At 49.7% G+C, this 20,234-nt stretch overlaps 2 protein-coding genes, 5 non-coding genes and 1 pseudogene across 8 annotated transcripts; all 8 read right to left on the bottom strand.

The window, feature by feature from the left end:
• Window positions 1–7,023: 7,023 nt before the first annotated feature.
• LOC116665947 lies at window positions 7,024–7,922 on the bottom strand (annotated as a pseudogene).
• A 1,008-nt stretch (window positions 7,923–8,930) lies between these two features.
• Window positions 8,931–11,394, bottom strand: RPS11 (ribosomal protein S11). The gene is made up of 5 exons (XM_006173796.2): window positions 11,123–11,394; window positions 10,256–10,387; window positions 9,988–10,063; window positions 9,563–9,692; window positions 8,931–9,110 (listed from the first exon to the last, which is right to left on the bottom strand). Exons 1-5 carry the CDS (start codon window positions 11,135–11,137, stop codon window positions 8,987–8,989), a joined length of 477 nt encoding a protein of 158 aa, XP_006173858.1. The 5' UTR covers window positions 11,138–11,394; the 3' UTR covers window positions 8,931–8,986.
• On the bottom strand, window positions 9,804–9,894 carry LOC116666128. Its single transcript, XR_004322977.1, has one exon. It is a non-coding gene; the product is annotated as a small nucleolar RNA SNORD35 (small nucleolar RNA).
• Window positions 11,395–15,018: 3,624 nt separating the features above from the next.
• On the bottom strand, window positions 15,019–19,339 carry RPL13A (ribosomal protein L13a). Of its 2 annotated transcripts, none has more exons than XM_006173797.3 (8): window positions 19,254–19,339; window positions 17,454–17,526; window positions 17,031–17,096; window positions 16,752–16,853; window positions 16,473–16,558; window positions 16,236–16,295; window positions 15,802–15,924; window positions 15,019–15,610 (listed from the first exon to the last, which is right to left on the bottom strand). In XM_006173797.3, exons 1-8 carry the CDS (start codon window positions 19,266–19,268, stop codon window positions 15,524–15,526), a joined length of 612 nt encoding a protein of 203 aa, XP_006173859.1. In that variant the 5' UTR covers window positions 19,269–19,339; the 3' UTR covers window positions 15,019–15,523. The 2 variants fall into 2 exon arrangements, with proteins under 2 accessions (XP_006173859.1, XP_032341424.1); XM_032485533.1 differs by lacking the exon at window positions 19,254–19,339 and adding an exon at window positions 19,127–19,151.
• On the bottom strand, window positions 16,070–16,157 carry LOC116666127. Its single transcript, XR_004322976.1, has one exon. It is a non-coding gene; the product is annotated as a small nucleolar RNA SNORD35 (small nucleolar RNA).
• Window positions 16,364–16,434, bottom strand: LOC116666196. The gene has a single exon (XR_004323037.1). It is a non-coding gene; the product is annotated as a small nucleolar RNA SNORD34 (small nucleolar RNA).
• LOC116666194 lies at window positions 16,629–16,713 on the bottom strand. The gene has a single exon (XR_004323035.1). It is a non-coding gene; the product is annotated as a small nucleolar RNA Z195/SNORD33/SNORD32 family (small nucleolar RNA).
• On the bottom strand, window positions 17,327–17,410 carry LOC116666195. Its single transcript, XR_004323036.1, has one exon. It is a non-coding gene; the product is annotated as a small nucleolar RNA Z195/SNORD33/SNORD32 family (small nucleolar RNA).
• Window positions 19,340–20,234: the final 895 nt, after the last annotated feature.

The following is a 20,234-nucleotide window of genomic DNA, read 5'->3' on the forward strand; positions in this document are numbered from 1 at the left end:
TTCTTTTGGGTATATACCCAGGAGTGGACTTGCTAGATCATATGATGTATTAGTCAGGGTTCTCTGGAGAAACAGAATCAACAGGATGTATATATAGAGAGAGAAAGAGACATTATAAGGAGTTGGCTCATGTGATTGTGGAGACTTGGCTTGTACAAAAATCTGATAGGGGGACAGCTGGCTGGCTGCAGACTCCGGAAAGAGTTTCAGTTCAAGTCTAAAGGCAGGCAGTCTGTCTTGCAATAACCCATAATGAAAAAGAATACATATATATATATGTATTATATACATATATATGTATATAATACATATATATATGTATTATATACATATATATGTATATAACTGTATATTCAGTTATATATATATATATATATATATATATATATATATATATATATATAACTGAATCAGTATGCTGTACACCAGAAATTAACACAGCATTGTAAATCAACTCTACTTCAATTAAAAAAAATAATAGGGGTAGGATATAGCTCAGTGGTACAGAGAGTGCTTAGCATGCTCGAGGTCCTGGGTTCAAACTCCATTACCTCTGTTAAAATAAATAAATAAACAAACCTAATTACTGCCTCCCCAACGTTTTAATTAAATAAATAAAATAAGTAAAGGCAAGCAGTCTGGAGAACCAAGAAGAGCTCATCTTGTAGCTGAAGTCCAAAGGCAGTCTGCTGACAGAATTGCTGGCAGAATTCCCCTTGGCTTGGGGGAGGTCAGTTTTTCGCCTTCAACTGATTGGACGAGGCCCACCCACATTATGGCGGGCAGATCTGCTTTACTCAGAATTCACTGATTTCAGTGTCAATCTCATCCCCAAACATCCTCACAGAAACATCCCAGAGTAATGTTTGATCAAACATCTGGGCACTGTGACTCAGCCAAGCTGACACCTGAATGTAACTATTACAGGCAGTAAATCTATATTCAACTTACTGAGGGACCTCTATTCATTTTCATTCCTCTCCCTGGATCCTGCGAGAACATCCACCAAGATCCACTCTGAGGGTATGCATCTAATGATGCTGAAGGATCCTGCTTTTATGTCCCATGAGTGCTAAAATATCTTGGGGAAACTACCAAGCCCAGCTGTCCCCTCTACGTCCCTTGGGATCCGGCTATGTTTCTGGAGCCCCATTCCGGCAGCCATTGGGCTCTCATTTTTATTTATTTATTTATTTATTTATTTATTTATTTATTTATTTATTTATTTATTTATTTATTTATCTATTGGTCGGGGGAGGTAATTAGGTTTATTTATTTATTCTTAGAGGAGTTACTAGGGATTGAACCCAGGACCTCATGTATGATAAGCATGCGCTCTACCAGCTGAGCTGTACCCTCCCCCAAGCTCTCATTTTAAAGGCCCTCATGACCCAACTGTGATGTTGCTTGGACCCTGACAAAAGTGGCCAATGTCCACAACAATGCCTCCCAGGACTCTGCTATACTTTTCCTTGGGTCCCACTTCTGTCCCACATGAAGATACCCCAGAATTCATTTAGATGCTCTCTGAGCCCTAATATAATGTTCCTATAGTCCCACTTTGAGGCTTGTTGGCCCATTAAGATGGCCTTAGGTTCCAACAGCCACGCCAGCATCCTCTCCACTGCATCTGGGGTCCCATCGCACCCCTCACAGCTCTGCTCTAATAACTTTAATGCCAGTGCCCCTGGAGTCCCACAGGAGCATCACCAGAGGCCCCTACCATGTCCCTGGGTCTCTGATAATCTCAGGCTTCCACGCCCAAGCACCTTTGGTCCCTGATAGTACCCTGAGACCCAGTGATAAGGTCTTCAGGAGCCTACACTAACGTCTCCTGGAAACGGCCACCCCATCCCTGGAGTCCTGCTAAATCAGTCCTGCCTCATAGAACCACTGCCAGGACCACTCCGGGATTGTGACCAAGTGCCCTCAGCCCCAGGCCCTGCTCCCCGCTGCTGAGCCTGCGCTAATCCTTCTGTTTCCATCGTAAAGCCGAGCAAGCAGGGCTCCCCAGGTCCACTCCTGCGTTCTCTCTATTACTGTCCCTCACTGGGTCCTGCCCTATCCAGAATTTCCCCACGAAAGATAGATAGACAGACAGACACAGAGGGATAGGTAGGTAGGCTGGCAGATAGATAGGTAGATAGATAGATAGATAGATAGATAGATAGATAGATAGATAGATAGATAGATAGATAGATAGATAGATACATACATACATACATACATACATACATACATACATACATACATAGGAAGAAAAATAGGCAGATAGCTAGGTAGTCATGCAGACAGACAGACAAATAGATGGATGATAGAAAAGTAGAGATAGACAGAAAAAACAGAAAGACAGTTACACAGATGGACAAATAGGTAGGTAGGTAGATAGGTAGACAGACAGACAGACAGACAATTAGATAAAAACAATTAGACAGACTCCTTAGGACCTCCTATAACATCCCTACCAGGCAAGAAACCTTCAGCATTTCCCAGGAACTTGCTATCAGGCCCCCCACCATCCAGCTAGATTGCTGCTCCCTCCTCCTGAAATTCCACTAAAAGAGGGCCTGAGGTCCTGCTCCATGGCTCTGTGTATCCCCTTTTGATACCCTGGCTTCTACTCTAATGGTTAAAACACTCCTCTAGGATTATTCTCTACTGCCTAGGACCCTAAAACAATGCCCCTAGAGCCCTGATGACAAATCTATGGGTTCCTGCTGCCATGCTCCCAGGATCCAAGGGCACTGGCCCTTGGAGCCTTCCCAGTGGTGCCAGGTCCATCTGTAATGCTCACATCTGGCTCAACTCTCCCTCAGCTCCTGCTTTACCTGTGCCTGGGTATCTCCTCTAGGTGTCCTCTGTCCTGCTATAATGTCCCATTGGCTGTCACTTCAACACTGCTCAGGCCCCTAATCTATGGTCCTGCCAAAAAGTCCTTTGGCTCCTGATAACATGTCTCCAGAACCCTGCAATACTCCCCCTGAACGCTTAGAAGGCCCCCTGGATCCTGCTAAAATGGGTCCAGTCTTCCCTCATATGGCCTTGAGAGTCACCAAAATGACCTTGGGGCATCCTCTCAAAACCCTCTGGGCCCTGACAGGACCGTATTAGAAAGTCTCCAGGACACTAATGAATTCATCTACAAGATAGAAACAGACTCACAGACATAGTAAACAATCTTATGGATACCAGGGGAAAGGGGGTGGGAAGGGATTAAATTTGGGAGTTTGAGATTTGCAAATGTTAACCACTATATATAAGAATAGATTAAAAAAACAAATTTCTTTGGTATAGCACAGGGAACTATATTCAATATCTTGTAATAACCTTTAGTGAAAAAAATATGGAAATGAATATATATATGTATATTCAGGACGGGGACATTGTGCTGTACACCAGAAACTGTCACATTGTAACTGACTGTACTTCAGTAAAAAAAAAAAAGAAAAAAGAAAAAAAAAAGCCTCTAGCTTTATCGTGAGGTCTTTTTTTTTGTAGGGGAGAGGTAATTAGCTATTTTTTTTCCTTACTATTTATTTATTTTGATGGAGGTACTGGGGATTGAACCCAGGACCTTATGCATGCTAGGTATGCACTCTACCCACCCCAACACCATGAAGTCTTTAGAGTCCTGCTGAAACATACCAAGGGTTATTCTGTGGCCCCTAGAGCCATCAAAATGTCCTAGGGAGCTCTGGGAAAATTCCCACTGGCTTTTACCCATGTGTCATGCGTCAGCAGCCGTCCACAATGGACCTAGATCCTTGTGTTAGTGTCTTATGGCTTCTGTAACCAATCACCCAAACTTTGTGGCTTAAAACAACACAAATTCAGTATCTTACGGTTCTGGAGTTCAGACATCTAAATCGGGTCCACAGAGCTGTATTCCTCCTGGAGGCTCCAGGGGAGAATCCATTTCCTGGACTTTTCCAGCTGCTTGGGGCCCCCTACGTTCCGTGGCTTGTGGCCCCTTCCTCCATCTTTGAAGCCAGCATCTTCTCTGCCCTCTGACCTCTCTGTCCATCCTTATAACTCTCTCTGAGTCTGATCCTCCTGCTTTCCTCTTGTAAGGAATCCTTGTGATTACACTGGTCCCACCTGGATAATCCAAGATCCTGTCCCTTTCTCAAGATCCCAAATTTAATCACATCTCAAGTCACATCGTCACCAGATTTGGAAGACGAAGGCATAGACATCTTTGAGGGACCACTCTCCAGCCTACCACGGTCATAAAGGATGCCCTCTCTTGCCCCATTCTGAGCTCCTGTCCCTCCTGTTAGAATGGCCTCAGGGTTTAGCATGAGGCCTCTCAGAGGTCAGCCTGAACATTCCCGGTAATATCCTTCCTTCTTGCTACAAAAGAAAAAAGCCCTCAAAGTCCCTTAATGCCCGCTGGGAATCCTTGCTAAGTGTCCTGGGGTTCTGCTACATCTTCATGGACAATTTACAGCAACTGCAGGCTGTCTCCTATCTTATCCCCAAGGTCCTGTGCTCTAAGGGTCCCTGCTTTTGCCTTCGGGATCCCCTGGGGTCCTACTATCTTGTCCCCAGCAGCCCATCATAAAGCAATAGAAAACCCCAGCAGGACGGTAACTAATCTGCAGGGCCCAATGCCAAATGAAAATGTGGGGCCCCTTGTTCCAATTTTAATTCAAGCAACTTAATTTAATTCCATTTTCATTCAATGGAGCATTAAACCAAGTGCAGGTCCCTTCCAAACAACTGCTCCGGCTGCCTGGAAAACCCTCGCCTGAAGCTGCTTCGGTCCCTGGGGACCGAGGACTACAAATGGCCCCAGGCAGCTCTGCGTTGTCTCCCTGAAGGGCCATCTTCACATCCGCCTCTCCTCTCTGTCCCTGCACTGTAGTGCCCCCTTAGTGCCCCCTACTGACCCCAGAAGGCAATTACACCTGGGTTCAAAACCAAAGCCTAAAAACAAAACAAAAACTCCACAAATCCTGCCTCTTCCAGGTGGGCTTCTCTGAGTCTCCATTTCTTTATCTGAGAAATGGGTAATAATTGTACCTACCTCAGTGGCACAGGGCACATAGCAGGGCATGGGAGTAACCTGTTCCCCTTAATGCACCCCCTCCACGAAGCTGTTGAGGTCCCCAGCATCACACTAAATCGTAAACTCTCAGACACCAGCTCCTGGATCTGTCTTGCTCACTCCTGTCTCCTCAGGGGCTAGCACAAGAAAGCCTTTGCAGAATGAATGAAGCCAATAATGAATGACACTGGACTGGTTTGCTATGCACCTAAAACTTTTCTCGAATGGTCTTAGGGTCCTGCAATTATGTTCTAGCAAAATCTTTTTAGTTGTTTGTTTGCTTTGGGAGAGAGGTAATTAGGTTTACTTATTTATTTTTATTGGAAGTACTTACTGCGCATTGAACCCAGGACCTTGTGCATGCTAAGCACGCGCTCTCCCACTGAGCTCTACCCTCCTCCCCTGTTCTAGCAGAGTCTATACCTACCCTGAAACAATCCGTGGGTCTCTGTTGTAATGTATCATAGAGCTGGCACTTATTATGTTAGACCCCAGGATTTTCCCCTGATGGGCTCAGGGTAGCGCTAAAATACGGCAGCAGGGCTGCTCCAATACACGAAGCTGCTCCAGTCCCATTTCTCCAGACTACTCACAGACCTCAGGGCCAGTTCAATGAATGCAGGTGCCAGCTACGCACATAACACCCCTGGGCTGGCTATATCATCACCTGAATATTGCAACCGCCAACGGGACCTGTTACAAGACCCTGAGGTCCCACCATAATCCATCACTCCTAGGTCCTGTTATAACAGAATACCACAGGGGGCTTCAACAATGCTCACCAGTCTGGCTATAATAGGACATTCCTGTGGCCTGCTATGAGCCATGCAAGGCCATGATTCATTATGATACAACCAATAACTGCCCATTAATAGGTCTGAAACCCGCTGTCATTGTAAACCCAGGACCTATGAAACTGCTAGTTTCCCTGAGAAATTGCATAGCCACTTAGTGGCATGCAATGGAATATTCCAGAAACATGATAAAATATTCTCAAGGTCCTGTGACAAACTACCAGGATTTGCTAGAGTAGAACTAGGATTCCACAACCATGTAACACCTCTGGGGCCACCTGCCAAAGACCCTGTCCTTGGGTCTGCTGGACCTTTCTCTGACAATAGGCTCAAGACTGCAGCATAATCACTTCCCTAACAAGTGTCACTTACAAGGACTAGTTCTACCTCAATAACACGTGTGAGAATATCTCATTCTCCCAATGCGGTGGGGGGCAAGATTTTACAGATTAGGAGACTGAAGCTCTGTGGCTGGGAAGGGGGCTCACGTCCAAGGTCACACAGCTAATGAGCAGCAGGGACAGGAATTCGGGACAGAGCCTGCAGTCTCAGGGCTTACACGGGAGGTTTCTGTGCAAGTTCACTGCTTCCAGTTACTCCAGGCCTTGATACCCAGGGTTCAAGCCCGCCCCATGAGAATGTGGGGACTGAACTTTAGATGAATTTGTTCACTCAACTAAACACTTGTAGAGCACTTACAGCTGGCCTCAGACCCTGGAGATGCAGACACCCCTGCCTTCTTGGAGCTTGTATTCCAGGGGTTAACTGGTAAATCCATCAATATGCAATATACAGGATTTTCACCAGAAATACACGAATATACCATGAACAGGTCTGTTGTAAGACAATAAGGTAGGGAAGGGCGACTGCCAAGGGTGGGAAGTTTTGCCAAGTGGAAACAGGTCGTGAGGATGAGACTAAGGAATGAGGGGAGGGAGGCAGGTGGAAACCTGGGATTAGAGCTTCCCAGTAGAGGGCACAGCCAGTGCGAAGGCTCAGAGAGGGGAGCTAGTCTTGCGGGTGCAGGGACTGAGGGACAGTGGCAGGAGAGCCATGTAGGCAGAGGGGAAGGTCTGAGGCTGGGATCTGGGCTCAGCAATTGTGTCTCTAGCTGTCCCTGGGCTCTGCAATTGTGTCTCTAGCTGTCCCTGGGCTCTGAGGGCAGGGACAGTCTTCATCTCACTCATCAGACCAGAGAACTGGTACAGTCTGGGGGGCTTTCTCCTTGGTTCTTGCAAACTGACCCACCAGGCTTGTCAGGTGTCCCCTGATGCACAGCAGGCGCAGGCTGCACCTGACACTAGGCAGCCTGACAATGGGGTGCCAAGGAGACGCCCAGCAACACACCGCTGGGAGGAAACAGGGGAGCTGGGCTGTTGTTGTTGTAAACACGGTGGCCCCACCCCAAACGGAAACACCTGCGGGTGGGGGCTCTTGGAGCGGCCTTGGGCCTCGGATCCCTCTCTGTGTCTGTTCCCCCTCCTCTCCCTAGCTCTGTCTTCTGTCCTCCATCTCTGTCCCCACCTCCCTGCTCTCTCTGGGTCCCGGTCCCCCTGCTGGGGGTCTCTACCCCTCCAACACCGGGTGGGGCGAGCTCACAGGCTGAAGCTCGGGGCGGTGCCCCCTTCTGACCTGTCCCTGCCCCTTCCTGCCCTCTTTGATGCGGCCCCACTTCCTCTGGCAGGAACCCCCGCCCTCACCGGGTAAAAAGAAGCCGCTGCGGTGGTCCAGAGGCAGCGTCCCTGGAAGCAGCGGCAGCAGCAGCGGCTCCTCTCTCCTCACGGCCCTGTCTCCCAACCCTTGTACCAGTGCTGTGCCTCAGTCCCTGGTACAGGCATGGGGGGCAGGGACCTGGGGACACCAGCAGCACAAGGCCCCAGGGGTGAAGTCAGCGGGGCGACTCCCGCACCTGCCTTCTATCTCTGTGCCTCCACTCCAGCTCTGGGGCGGTGGCTTGGGTGAGTGTCTTAAATCCCAGTCCTTGTCTCCCTCTCCTTGTTTTTCAGTCTGCACCTGCCACCCTCCTGCTCATCAACGCTGTGCTCGTCTCCTAACTCTGCCTGGCACTCCACTTCCATCTGTACCTGCTCCTAGCTGTGGTCTCCATCCCTGTTCAGCGTCCAGCTGAGCGCTGTCCTGAATCTCTCCCTCTCTCTGTATCTGACACTCAAGGTCTCTCTGCTCCTGACAGAACGCATTTCTGCTGTGACCTATAATCAAGCTCTCCCCACATCCCCTGACTCTCAAGGTCGCTGTGTCTGGCCATTAGAAGTCTCTTTCTACAATTTGCAGGACTCTGTCCCATTTCTCCCCACCTCCAATTTCTCTCCACCCCTGAGGCCCCCCACCTGCTCTGTCCCACCTCCAGGGACTTCCTACCCATTTCTGACTGGTGTGCGACCCCACAGAGCTGGGTTCTGGGATGGTCTCACTGTGACCTGCCCTCAAGGCCCATTTTCTGATACTGGAGCTCAGCCACTCACTGGGAGCCCAGGCAGAGATCCTGCCCCTTAGATGAGGTTGTTCATCTGCGAATGGGCCTGGTGCCCACTCAGGAGGAAGCGGTGGTGGGGTTTGCAGGAGGGAAGGTGGGTGCCGTGCCCGACTCCTTCCTTGCTGGGGAAGACAGTCCCAGGTTGAGGTCAAGACTCATGGTTCAGAAACCGGCAGTTATGAGCTCAAGCCCACCCTCCCCCAACCCTCCTGTGGCGGCTACTTCTTCCTCCTCCTCCCCATGGAGGCCAGAAAGGGCCTAGAGCCTAAAGAACCCAGGAACCTCCACCCTCCCTCACTTCCTCCCCAGAGACTTGCGGGGGGGGGGGAGCTCGACACCAGGTAAAGGTTGAGGCCTTATTTACTCTGACACTGAAAGGTGACAGGGACTAAAAGGCCCAGAGATGAACAGCATCTCAACGCAAGGTTTTGTTTACACCCAGAAATGAGAGAGCAGGAGGCAGGATTTGGTCCCTACTCCCATCCTTGGGCCCCAAAAGATGAAGGAGAACCCCATCTTTCATACCAACCCCACTTAATTCCCAGGGACATCCCCACCCTATGGTAATGAGCCAGATACCCAGAGCCTGGCCTGTAACTGGGAAAATAACTTTATTTTGTTTGGTGCAGTGGGCAGAGGAGTCCAGTCTCAGAACTTCTGGAATTGTTTCTTGGTGCCTGCAGCCTTGGTGACCTTGAGCACGTTGAAGCGCACAGTCTTGCTCAGGGGCCGGCACTCGCCCACTGTGACAATGTCGCCGATCTGGACGTCCCTGCAGAGTGGGCCATGACTGTGTCACTGGAGGTGGGGGTGGCTCTGCCCCAAGCAGGCCCTGTCTCCAGGTGGAAGCCTCTCAACTTTGGCTCCACCAAAATCCACCCAAGCTCCTATTTCCAGTTCCCTCTACCCCCTAGTTGTTATTTACTGAGCACAAACTGTGTAAGGCACCAAGCTCAAAGCTCTGCAGAGAACGCTCCAATCCTTCCAAAAACAGAAAATCTCTATGTATTGTCTCCTTTTTGCAGAAAACTGGAGGCTCTCACAGATGGTTATGGTGGCTTGCTTACAGGAAACCTGCCCCTACCTCCACACGGCAGCCAGGGCGGGTCCCCCTTTTAATACCCAGGTCAGGTCTCATGACCTCCAGGCTCTTGTGTGGACCACCTGCTCCCCTCTGTCTGGGAGGGTGGCTGACCTGGGCTCCCGGGGAGTGGCCGTGCTCACCTGAAGCAGGGGGAAAGGTGCACAGACATGTTCTTGTGGCGCTTCTCGAAACGGTTGTATTTTCGGATGTAGTGAAGGTAGTCTCGGCGGATGACGATGGTCCGCTGCATCTTCATCTTGGTCACCACACCTGGGGGGATGGGGCAGATGCTGGGTCAGGCCCCGTGGGAAAGCGAGCCATGAGCAGGGCAGGGCATGCTGGGAATCAGGGACCCACTGAGCAGGGCTCCTAGAAGCCCTGCTTCTGGCATCATCTGTACCAAGCAACTTTCTCAGCAATGCCCGTGGTGGGCATCTGAAGACCATCGTGAAAACAGTAGACATCATCTGCCAGTGCCCCCAGTAACCAGGAGTCTGAGTGTCCCCAGCCCCTCCTCCCTCAGATCCAAGAATCTGAACCCAAGCCCCCAAAGGTCCTCACTCACCAGACAGGATCCGCCCTCGAATGGAGACATTACCAGTAAAAGGGCACTTCTTGTCAATGTAGGTACCCTCAATGGCCTGAAAGGATAAAGATCAGTGAGCCTTGCACAGTAGTTCCTTAAAAAGAACAGGGGGCGTGGCATCCGAGAGACAAACTACAGTTCCCAGCAGCCACGGGAGGAACCACTCGGACTGTAGGTAGGGCAACTCGATTTGGGCACACGTGCAGGGACACAGGAGTCTCATTCTTTCTCCTGAGGGTCCCCATACCTCCTTGGGTGTCTTGAAACCCAGACCAATGTTCTTGTAGTATCGCGGTAGCTTCTCTTTGCCGGTTTCTCCAAGCAGGACCCTCTTCTTATTTTGAAAGATGGTCGGCTGCTTTTGGTAGGCACGCTCGGTCTACGGGAATGAAAAGGATGCTGGTAACCCTGGAGTAGGGACCAGCCTGGCCTGAGAGCTTCGTAAAACCCCGCCAGATCCCATCCTCTCCGGCATTTACTCCGCAAACGCTGGCCTCCAAGGCCGAGTGGCCCAGACGAGCGTCTTATTCTCCAATACACTCATCCAAATTTACCTCTAATTTAGACTCAACTCTGAACCCAGGGTTTCTTAAGCATTTACGGGCTAAAACACCTTCCACCGCCTGCAAAATTCACCCCTGAAAACCCAAAGATACAGAATCATCCCTCTAACATCCTGGACACCTTTCAGTAAGAATTATTCTCCAAGACACAAAAGACACCCACCCAGGATTCACTTATCTAATACTGGCGACCTCAGAGCTAAATACCAAGAGGACGGACTCCCTGGAATAGCCCTCAGGACTCAGTTCTCCCAGGATTTACCCTATGGCCTAAAGCCTCCAGAAGAATACTCTGTAAACCATGAGTTTAAAATAATTCCAATTCCTTAAAAACTTGAGCTTTAATTACATCCCAAGTGCGGAGCCCCCAAGATTTAGAAAGCCCTAATCTAAATTAACGTAAAGACACGCGCCCTCTGCTTGAATTAATCCCCGAGAAATCAAGGACGCCCAGAATTAACCCCGAAACTGGAGGGAGTCCCGCTCTCCAGGACGCGCCCCTGAAGACTGGAGCGGGCCCCACAGAGTCAGCATCAGCCCCAAACCCGAACCTGAATGTCCGCCATCTTCCCGGCTGCCTGAGAAAAAGAAAGTCGCGGTTGCGTCCGGGTTTCCTTATCGACTGCACAGGGGCGACAGGGGAAGTGACGAAATAGGGGGCGGGACAACGCGGTTTGGGGCGGTACTCTGATTGACGGGCGGCCCTACCCAAGCACGGGATTGGGAGACTGCACGGACACTGCGCCCGGAGGCGAAGGGAAGAGGGGCGGGGAAGCGGCGGGCACTGTCTCGCGAGAGTCTTAGGACCTCGTTGCGGGCGGGCTCGCTAGGCACGTTAGGAGGGAGTGACCAGCCTTGAGCCTGTGTTATCGCGAGAGTCATCGGCAGTCGGTCATGTTTCTGCGGGGAGTGGGATCACGTGGGGCTTGGGACCGCGTGGCTGTGCTCGCGAGGGTTCAAACGCGTTGTGGCCGCGGCCATCTTTTTGCGGGGCGGGAGACTGGAAAATCTTAGCGGCTTTCATGCGGTGTAGCTCCGCCATCTTTGTGAGGGGCGGACGCTGCCCGTGAGTTTTCTATAGTTTAATGAAAGTTTTTTTCTTCTGTGACCCATTTCCTCCCCAGACAATGGTTTAGTGTGGCTGGGGGGCGGGGGGGCGAAGTAGGGGAAAGGCCTTCTGCTGATTGTAACAGCGCGGTCCAACAGTATTTTCGCCTATGATGGAAATGTTCTGTATCTGCGCTATCCAACACGGCTGTCACTGGAGTTTGAAGTGTGGTGCGTGCGACTGAGGACCTGAATTTTTAACGTTAATTTAAATTTATTAGATTTAAATTTAAATAGCCTCATGGGGCTAGTATGTACTGCGCTGGTCAGTGCTGCAGGCTTCTAAGTGCATACTAATTTGGTGTTTTACAAATTCTAGGAAAGCAGAATCTAGCAGGGTAACTGCCATGTGCCCAGCATTATTTTTCCCATTTTGCAGATGAGGAAATTGAAGCATAGTTACTTCAGGTTTCGCAGAAAATGAGAGGCAGAGATGAGAATTTAACCTGGGCAGTCTGGGTCCAGAGTTCTTAATCACCTACCTTTAAAGAAGAAACCCTTGAGTCCTTTTTACAGTCACTTCACACTTATTGAGCACCTATTGTGTACCCGGCCCCGTGCTGGGCAGTGGTGGCAACAATCCGGTGTCTCACACTAACACTGACAGCTGTCCACATCCTAACGTACTTGGACCTTGATGTGAGATTTCAAACTCTAGACCTTGGCACAGAAAGGTGTCTTATGCCTCTTTCCTTACTTAAGTACAAAAAGTACATGGCAAAAGATGAGTCTTTCTCCTACTCTTCTTCTCCAAACACCCACACCCGATTTCCTTCTCCAGAAGCAATTGCTGTCATCCTGTTAATCAGCTTGTGATGTGTCTTCCAAACTATTCTACCTTCCATTGAATTTGTATGTGGACAGAGCAAAGTGCAGAACTAGAGGCAAAGCATGACCCATTCATTCCGCAAATGTTTATTGACAATCTAAAGGATGACTGCATTGTTTTGAAAACTTATTCTGTGCTATAATTGTGGTTGTACCTTTTTAGGACAGCTGCACTGTCCAATAACACAGCCATTAGTTACATGTACTTGTATAAATTGTAATTGAAATGGAAAAAAACTTAAAATTCAATTTTCCAGTCATTCTGTTCATATTTCAAATGTTCAGTAACCACAAGGCTAATGGCTTGCATATTGAACAGTGAAGATTTAGAATATTTGTATCAATGCAAAAAGTGCTCTTATGAACAGAAGGCTGGGTGCATATATGTATGTAATATATACGGTGTTTTAAGTTATAGTAACTTCAGAAATATAAATGCTACAAACTTTCAAAAATCATTTGGATGTTTAATTATTTAAATTTCTTTTACACTTGATAGCTTTGTGAACTTTGAATCATACATTTTAAATTGTTTCAGTCCCTCTGGGGGTAGCTTTAAGGGCGAGGGACTTTTCATCTTTGAAGGTTTTAGAACATATTATTTAGAACTCCCAGTGACCTTGTAGCAACTATATATATATTTTTTTTTTGAAGAAAAAAGTTCTGGAGTTTTTGTATGACTTGGAAAGGATTTATGATATTTAGCTTAAAAAAAGTAGGACCTAAAGTTACTGTCTACAATGTGTGCTAAATTATGTACAAAAGTAAACTTAGAAAAAAGCCTAGAAGGAAATGCATCACGTTGCCCTGGTGGTTTATATCTCCAGGTGGTGAGATTAGGTATGATTTCCTGTCTGGTTTGCTTAAATGCTCAGTATTTTGCAAATTGCTCAGAGTAGCTGGTGAGATTATAAGGGAAAAGCAAAGAAATCCTTCTTCACTCTAAAGGGGTGAGGGCCATTTGGAGATGTTTAGGTCCTTGGCTTCAAAACATTTTAATTTTTGATTGAAGTATAGCTGATTTACCGTGTTGTGTTCTAACCATTTTTGATTACACCCCTACACTGTAGGAAGTGCATTCTGCTCTGAGACCTAACACACACCTCTCCGCCCTCTTCTCCCCGCCTTGCCTTCTCCTTTTCTAACGTTTAAGTCTTTTAACTCACCCTTCCTTCCTATAGATTCCCCCCCCCCTTTTCATTTCTATTCAATTTCATTGTTTTAAGGCTGGTCACAACCCACATTGATTCTTTTGAATTGCAGTGAAGAGCCTTGGTGTCCAATAAAACTTCAAACCAACTGTGGTTATTCTGGGTTTGATGGGGAATAGTTCTCTGCCTGACAGATTTCACATACTGTTTCACAGCAGAAATGCAAACGCTGACCTGGATATCCTCACCCTCCCCAATGAGCCTGGAAATGCCTACGAAAATGACATTCCCTTTCTATGTATTCCACACTCGAACCTTCTGAGAGTTAATGGTGGGTGTTTTAAGTGGGAAGTTTTACATTTTTAAGCCAAATTAATTTTTGGAAGGATCATGGCTTTGGTGGGGTTATGCTTTTGTTAAAGTTAAGATTTTAACTGTTTAGTTGCTTGTTTTCAAAAGCTGGTGAGCAGGAGCCCCAGGAAGGGTACGGATACGTATAGGATACCTCCCATTTGTAACATGGTTCTCAGAGAAAACCTAAGGTGGTGTCTCAGATATTTTAGGGATTAACATCTGCCCTGTGAACTGCAGTAAAATGTGTATTACACTCAGCTAGCCAAGTATTCCCCATTAGTCCCAAGGGCAGCATGAGTCTTCCCAGCACAGGTCTGGGGAAAATAAAGATGGTCATTCTTGCTCATCATCAGGGATCTCAGACTTGATGGATGACTGAAAGGCTGGGCACTGGCTAAGTGCTCCCTAATAATTCGTTTCAGGGACTCACCCCAGCAGATGACACACCTTGACACTTCTTTTGAGGGGGAGGTAATTGGGTTTCTCAGAGGACATACTGGGGACTGAACCCAGGACCTTGTGCATGCAAAGCATGTGCTCCTACCACTTAACTATACCCTCCCCCCAGACCTAAAACGTAGTTTTATTATTAGAAGGCATTAAGAACTTTAAAATCCCATTTGCTCTAATGCCTAGTTACCACTTGCAAAATACTTCTACTACAGTAAGCACAAGACTGCCCACCACAGCACAAGACTGGAAGAGCCCACATCCCACAGTGAGGGACAGCAATTCCCTACTTTGCAGCTGAATTAGTGAGACAACTTTCGGTAATCTGGGCAACACTATGCACTACAGGCCATGCTGAGAAATACCAAATCCCGTAGGCAGGCATCTCAAAGTACTTCCTTGGCACGCAAATCTACCAAGGTCAACTCTTCCATGAGGGCAGGTTCTAATCCATCTGTGGAAAAAAGCACAGCCAGTTTTATTCTTTAAGCCCCCTTCCTTATCTTGCCAAGGGCCTGGCTCCCCTGGGAGCCACACACACTGCAAAGACGCCAAACTCCTTTAAAAATAATTTATTAGCGTTGAATCACAAAACACAGGGAAGACACAAGGGCGATGCCTGTGACCCCCTGGCTGCACTTCCCTTCCACAAACACCTCTGTAGACTCCGGACTCCTGCTGCCCAAGCGTTCGCTCACGTCCTAACAGCTGCAGAGTATAGTAACCAGCCCTGTGGGAGGTTTAAGCAGACGTAGGGGTCCCTTCCAGTTAGTCTTCCAGCTCCCCGTTACCAGTCCTGATGCTGCACTGGTTGTTCCAACTGTCACAAATGAGTTGGTCACAGGCAAACTATGCCTACAGCCCTTAGAGCTCTGTAAAGTCTGAAACGGCCTTTCCTAAACAGCACTAAGGTCCGTCCCCTTGGTGTCCCCAGCCTTCTAAGCCCTGGGCTGCCTGTGGCACCTGGATGGCAGCCCCTGGGGGTCCCCACATCCTATGGCGGCGATGGAGGAAGGGCAGGCCAGGCCAAGCGTGAAGAATAAACAGTCAATTTTATTGGGCTCAGACTAGGAGTCCATGGGTCTTGAGGACCTCTGTGAATTTGTCGATTTTCTTCTCTATATTCTTTTCAGCCTGCTTCCGTAGCCTCTGTGGAGTTAAGAGGAAAGATGGTGAGTGGCTTCCCCCTGGGACCACCCTCATCCCGCTCCCAACCCTACACTGGGCCTTAAGCAGAGCCCTCCAAGAACATAATGAAGACCACCCCATCTGTGAAGTTATTAGCTGCCCGGCCCTGCCCAGGAACGTCATGCCCCTCCAGCACCTGCCACCGCCCTCACCATGAGCTGCTTCTTCTTCCGGTAATGGATCTTGGCCTTCTCTTTCCTCTTCTCCTCCAGGGTGGCTGTTACTGCCTGGTACTTCCAGCCAACCTCATGAGCCAGACGCCCTAGGTAGGCAAACTGGGGGAAGAAGGGACAACTTAAGCTGTAAGGAAATAAGCCTGGGTGACCATAGCTGACAACCTGTCCCACAGGATCCCATGTTTAGTCATCAAACTTCTCAGCAAGCTCAAGACAGAGCTACCCCTGAAAGGGCTCCCTGCCACCCCTGGCATCAGCTGAGCCATTGGCACTTTCGGCACTGCCCACAGTGGCATCCGCAGACCATCGTGAGAAAAAAGCCATCATCTGCCAGTCTCCAAGCTCTCCAGTGTACCCCCCCCCCAGGAAGCCTGTGGCCAAGTCCCATCACTCAGGAACCTGGAACTCACCTTCCGTGTGGGCTTCAGACGCACAACCTTAAGGGCGGCAGGAACCACCATCCGCTTTTTCTGTTAGGGAAGGAGAGGGGCTTAGAGGCCTGGAGTGAAGGACTAGACGGGAGAAGGCTGGCTGGGGAAGGCGTCTCAGCCAGTGCTGTTTTCACGAGGCTCAAACAATGTAGGTAATTGCAGAACATCACGGACGCCTGATGCATGGACGCTGCTGAGGAGCCTGGTCTAGCTCACCTTGTCATAGGGTGGCGGGATCCCATCAAACACCTTGAGGCGGTCCAGTGCAGCCTGGCCTCGCTTGGTCTTGTGGGGCAGCATGCCTGTGGGCAGAGGACAGCGGGCTGGCTCAGGGGCTGTGCAAGGACCCCGCTGCCCCAGGCAGGCAGCCAGGCAGCCTCAGATGGTAGTGCATGTGGAGTCATCTCATGGTTGGGAAACTCGAACACGAGTGGGAGAAGTCCTCATCACCGGCCACCCACCTGTCACCACTCGCGGCCCTTGGGTCCCACTCACCTCGCACTGTCCGCCAAAAGATGCGGCTGGGGGCTCGGAAGTGGTAGGGGCCGCGGGAGGGGTTGGTGTTCATGCGCTTGCGGAGGAAGGCCAGGTACTTCACTGCAAGAGTGGAGAGGGTGTGAGGCCTCAAAGGGACCCAGCAGGATACTAACTCCTTCCAAGCCATACAACCATTAATTCCAAGGGCCTGTTCGGGAACTCAGACCAGCACCTTCCACCCCGGGAGAACTGAGTACAGCGCAGGCCCACCCTCTCCAGCCCTTGTCCGCAACTTACACTTGTTTCTGTAGAAATTGCCAGAAATGTTGATGCCCTCACAACGGACAACCACCACCTTCCGGCCTAGAGAGAATGGAAAATGAGGCAATCATGAGGGGGCAAAGGTTACGAAGCCACTTGCCATCTTACTGCTTAAGACCCAGGAAAGAAACTGGCCACAATGCATAAAGGCAAGGGAACCTCCTGCTCCAGGTCACAGGGCAGTACTGGGCAGAGCTGGACTCATGCTTAATTTATTCAACAACAGAAAATGTTTTGAGCCCAGAGCCTGCAACCTGGGAGGGGTGTGCTGGCAGGTCTCAGAGCGGTGCATGGGGTTGATCTCACAGTCGTGAGACTCAAACGAAAGATGGTGATTTTTGCTCATCACTGACCCCGGATCTCACATCTTGGGGAGCTGAGGGCAGAGGGCTGACTTACCCAGAAGCACCTGCTTGGCCACAATGGCTGCCAAGCGGCCCAGAAGATGGCCTCGGCCATCGAGCACCAGTACCTGGTAGAGACAGAATGAGAGGGCTCAGAGGCACTCAGAGCTTTCTGACTCCCCACCTCAAGCAATCATCCCTTCCTGCTTGTTTCACCTACCTCCCAGCGTGCCTGCTAACCAGACACCAGACCCAAGAACTAGGACCTAAAGCTATTTTACAGATGAGGTGGAGAAAGCAAACTGACTTGACTCGGGATTTCAGGGAGGAGCACAAGATACCAAACAGCCCCTCCCTCACATCTTGGCTGCATTAAGGGAAGGAATGTCTATGCCCAGATTATGTTTGTGGGTTAGAGAAGGTAAAAGGACCTGAACCGAGACTAGTACTCTGCCCACTGATCATCCAGGCAGAACAACTCATGACCTGTGTCAAGTTGTAAAGTCTTGACAAACTCTAATTCGGTCTTGGTTTCAAAAGTAGTTTCTAGCATGAATTTCTATCTTTTGGGGGGGGGGGGGATTAGGTTTTTTTTAATGGAGGTACTGGCGATTGAACCCAAGACCTCAAGCGTGAGCTATACTCTCCCCGCAGCACGAATTCCAAAGCAAAGAAAACCGAGGTTCAGAGCAGGTGAAGATCAGCTGGGTGATCAAAAGCCCAGGCTAGCTCTGCTACTCACTACTTCTGCACCCCCGGGGGAACTGCTCATGTGAACACTCAGTCTCTTGTCAAGAGTGAAAATCCCAACTCTTACTGGGTGCTTGTTATACACAGTGTGACTGCTGGAAGGCAGTGTAGAAGGCTACAGAATCTAAAGCCAGGCTTCCTGACGTGATTTTTGTCAAAACCCTCCAAGTCTCCATGCTTCAACTTCCTCACTTGGAAGATGATTACCCACCTCAGAAACACTGTAATAAATTAACTGAACTACACAAAATATAACGCTAAGCACCGTAAACGCAAGGACACACGTTTGGAGAAATCTACAACTTGCCTGGATTCAAACCTGATTTTCCTTCCTGAACCAGACTCATCACGTGCACACCTCTTGTAGACCATCCCCTCCTATTTTGTCATACAAGGAACCTGGGCACTCAGCTAAGCTGCTGCTGCTGCCTTGAGGGCCCCCTGGTGATTGAGGACAAAAGATGTCCCAGGACCGCGTAACATTTCATCAGTCCTTTGCTTCTAACGCCAGCAGGCCTTTAAAAACTCTATCAACCCCGCGTCCTCCGCCCCGGCAAAAAGAGTAATTCGTTCCTGAACGCCCTGTAGGCAGCAGCTCTTTCGACCTATTGCAAATATTTCATACCTAAATACCCAGAGGTGCAAAGGAACCCTGATGCGCATTCCCACGAGGCTTAAACAACTTGCGCCTGGGCCAGGGCGGAAGTACCCTCCATCTTGGCCAACCCTAAGCTCCTCATTTTCCCGCGGCCACGCAGCCGCCTTCCGCGTGCTTCCCCATCGCTGAGGACACACGGGTCAAATTCGGCCAAGGCCTGGCCAAAGTTAAGATAAATAAGGCCAAATTTTGAAGTAACTCTTCTTGTGCTGTAAGCCCCAACCGCTGCCCCTCGGAGGAAGAATAATGCCGCATTTTAGGCAGCCCAGGGCCGAAAGGCCGTCCCGACACCTTATATTACCATTTCGGATTCCTCTTACCCCCAGAGCTTTCCATTTTGCTCAGTTATCCATCCACAACACTCAGACGGGAGAAAAGAGGTCCAACCCCGGTCCGGCCTGGACCCCACCCGGCCCCACGCCGCCCCGGACCGCGCGGAGCCTGTACCTGCCCCTCCGCCATCTTCGGCAACCGCCGGGGAAAGAAGGAACCGTACCCGCAGGGTTTCTTATCCCTTGAAACAGGGGCGGAGGAAGTGACGCAACACGGCCGCCTTCCGTCTTTTCATTGGCCAGAGTGTCTTGCGCGTGCGCAGAATGGCCCCAATGGAAGGCGGGTCGTCTCCTGATTGTCCAATCAGTATCGTTCCCATGGGACCTAGGCGGCCATGGCTGTGCGGGGCGAGATCACGTGGGGGTAGTAGGTGGCTCTGCGGAGACGGAGCTGTTCGGTCTTGGTCGCTGTATTTCGGAGAAGCTCGTAAACCTCACGCGAGCTGCCCGCTGTATTTGCAGGGGGGCTGGGGCGGAAAGGCTGGAGAAGCGGTTGTTACTCTCTAAAACGATATTAGGCTGCGGGGCATGTGGTGACCCGCAGTGGGCAACTGGGCTCGCCCTTCATTGCTCAGCCTAGGCTTAGAGAGTTGGATTCGGGTGCCTGTTCGGTTTCCTTGTAACCTGGCTAAATCCCAAGCCGCGTCTGGGCCTCAGTAGCCGCACCTGTAAAACAGGTGGAGATAATCTTCCCTATGAGGTCTAATGTATGAAGGAATGACTTCCAGATGCCTGAGTGTTCCCCAAAGGAGCATCTCACTTTCTGGATTCTAGGCCTTTGCTTTGGTCGTGCCCCTAGCCTGGAATGCCCTCCCCTCCACTCCCACCTTCTAAAATCTGGCTTTCCAGATAGCTCAGGCTGGCTCGGGTACCTCCTCTGGGCTCCCACAGTGTCTATGCTACCTCAGTTAGAGCGTGTCATCTTGTTTTGGGGCTCTCTCGGGTCCGTGGCTTCTCCCCCAAGGACCAGGAACCCTGAGAGGCCTGGGCTGGTTCTGATAACAAGTCTGGATCCCAGCATTGCTCTGTACTGGCCCTGGGCCCCAGAAGGCCTCAGAAAACAGATACTGAATGAAACATTGCATTAACTGAAAAA

Source organism: Camelus ferus, chromosome 9 (genome assembly GCF_009834535.1).
Source record: "Camelus ferus isolate YT-003-E chromosome 9, BCGSAC_Cfer_1.0, whole genome shotgun sequence".
NCBI classification, from domain to species: Eukaryota; Metazoa; Chordata; class Mammalia; order Artiodactyla; family Camelidae; genus Camelus; species Camelus ferus.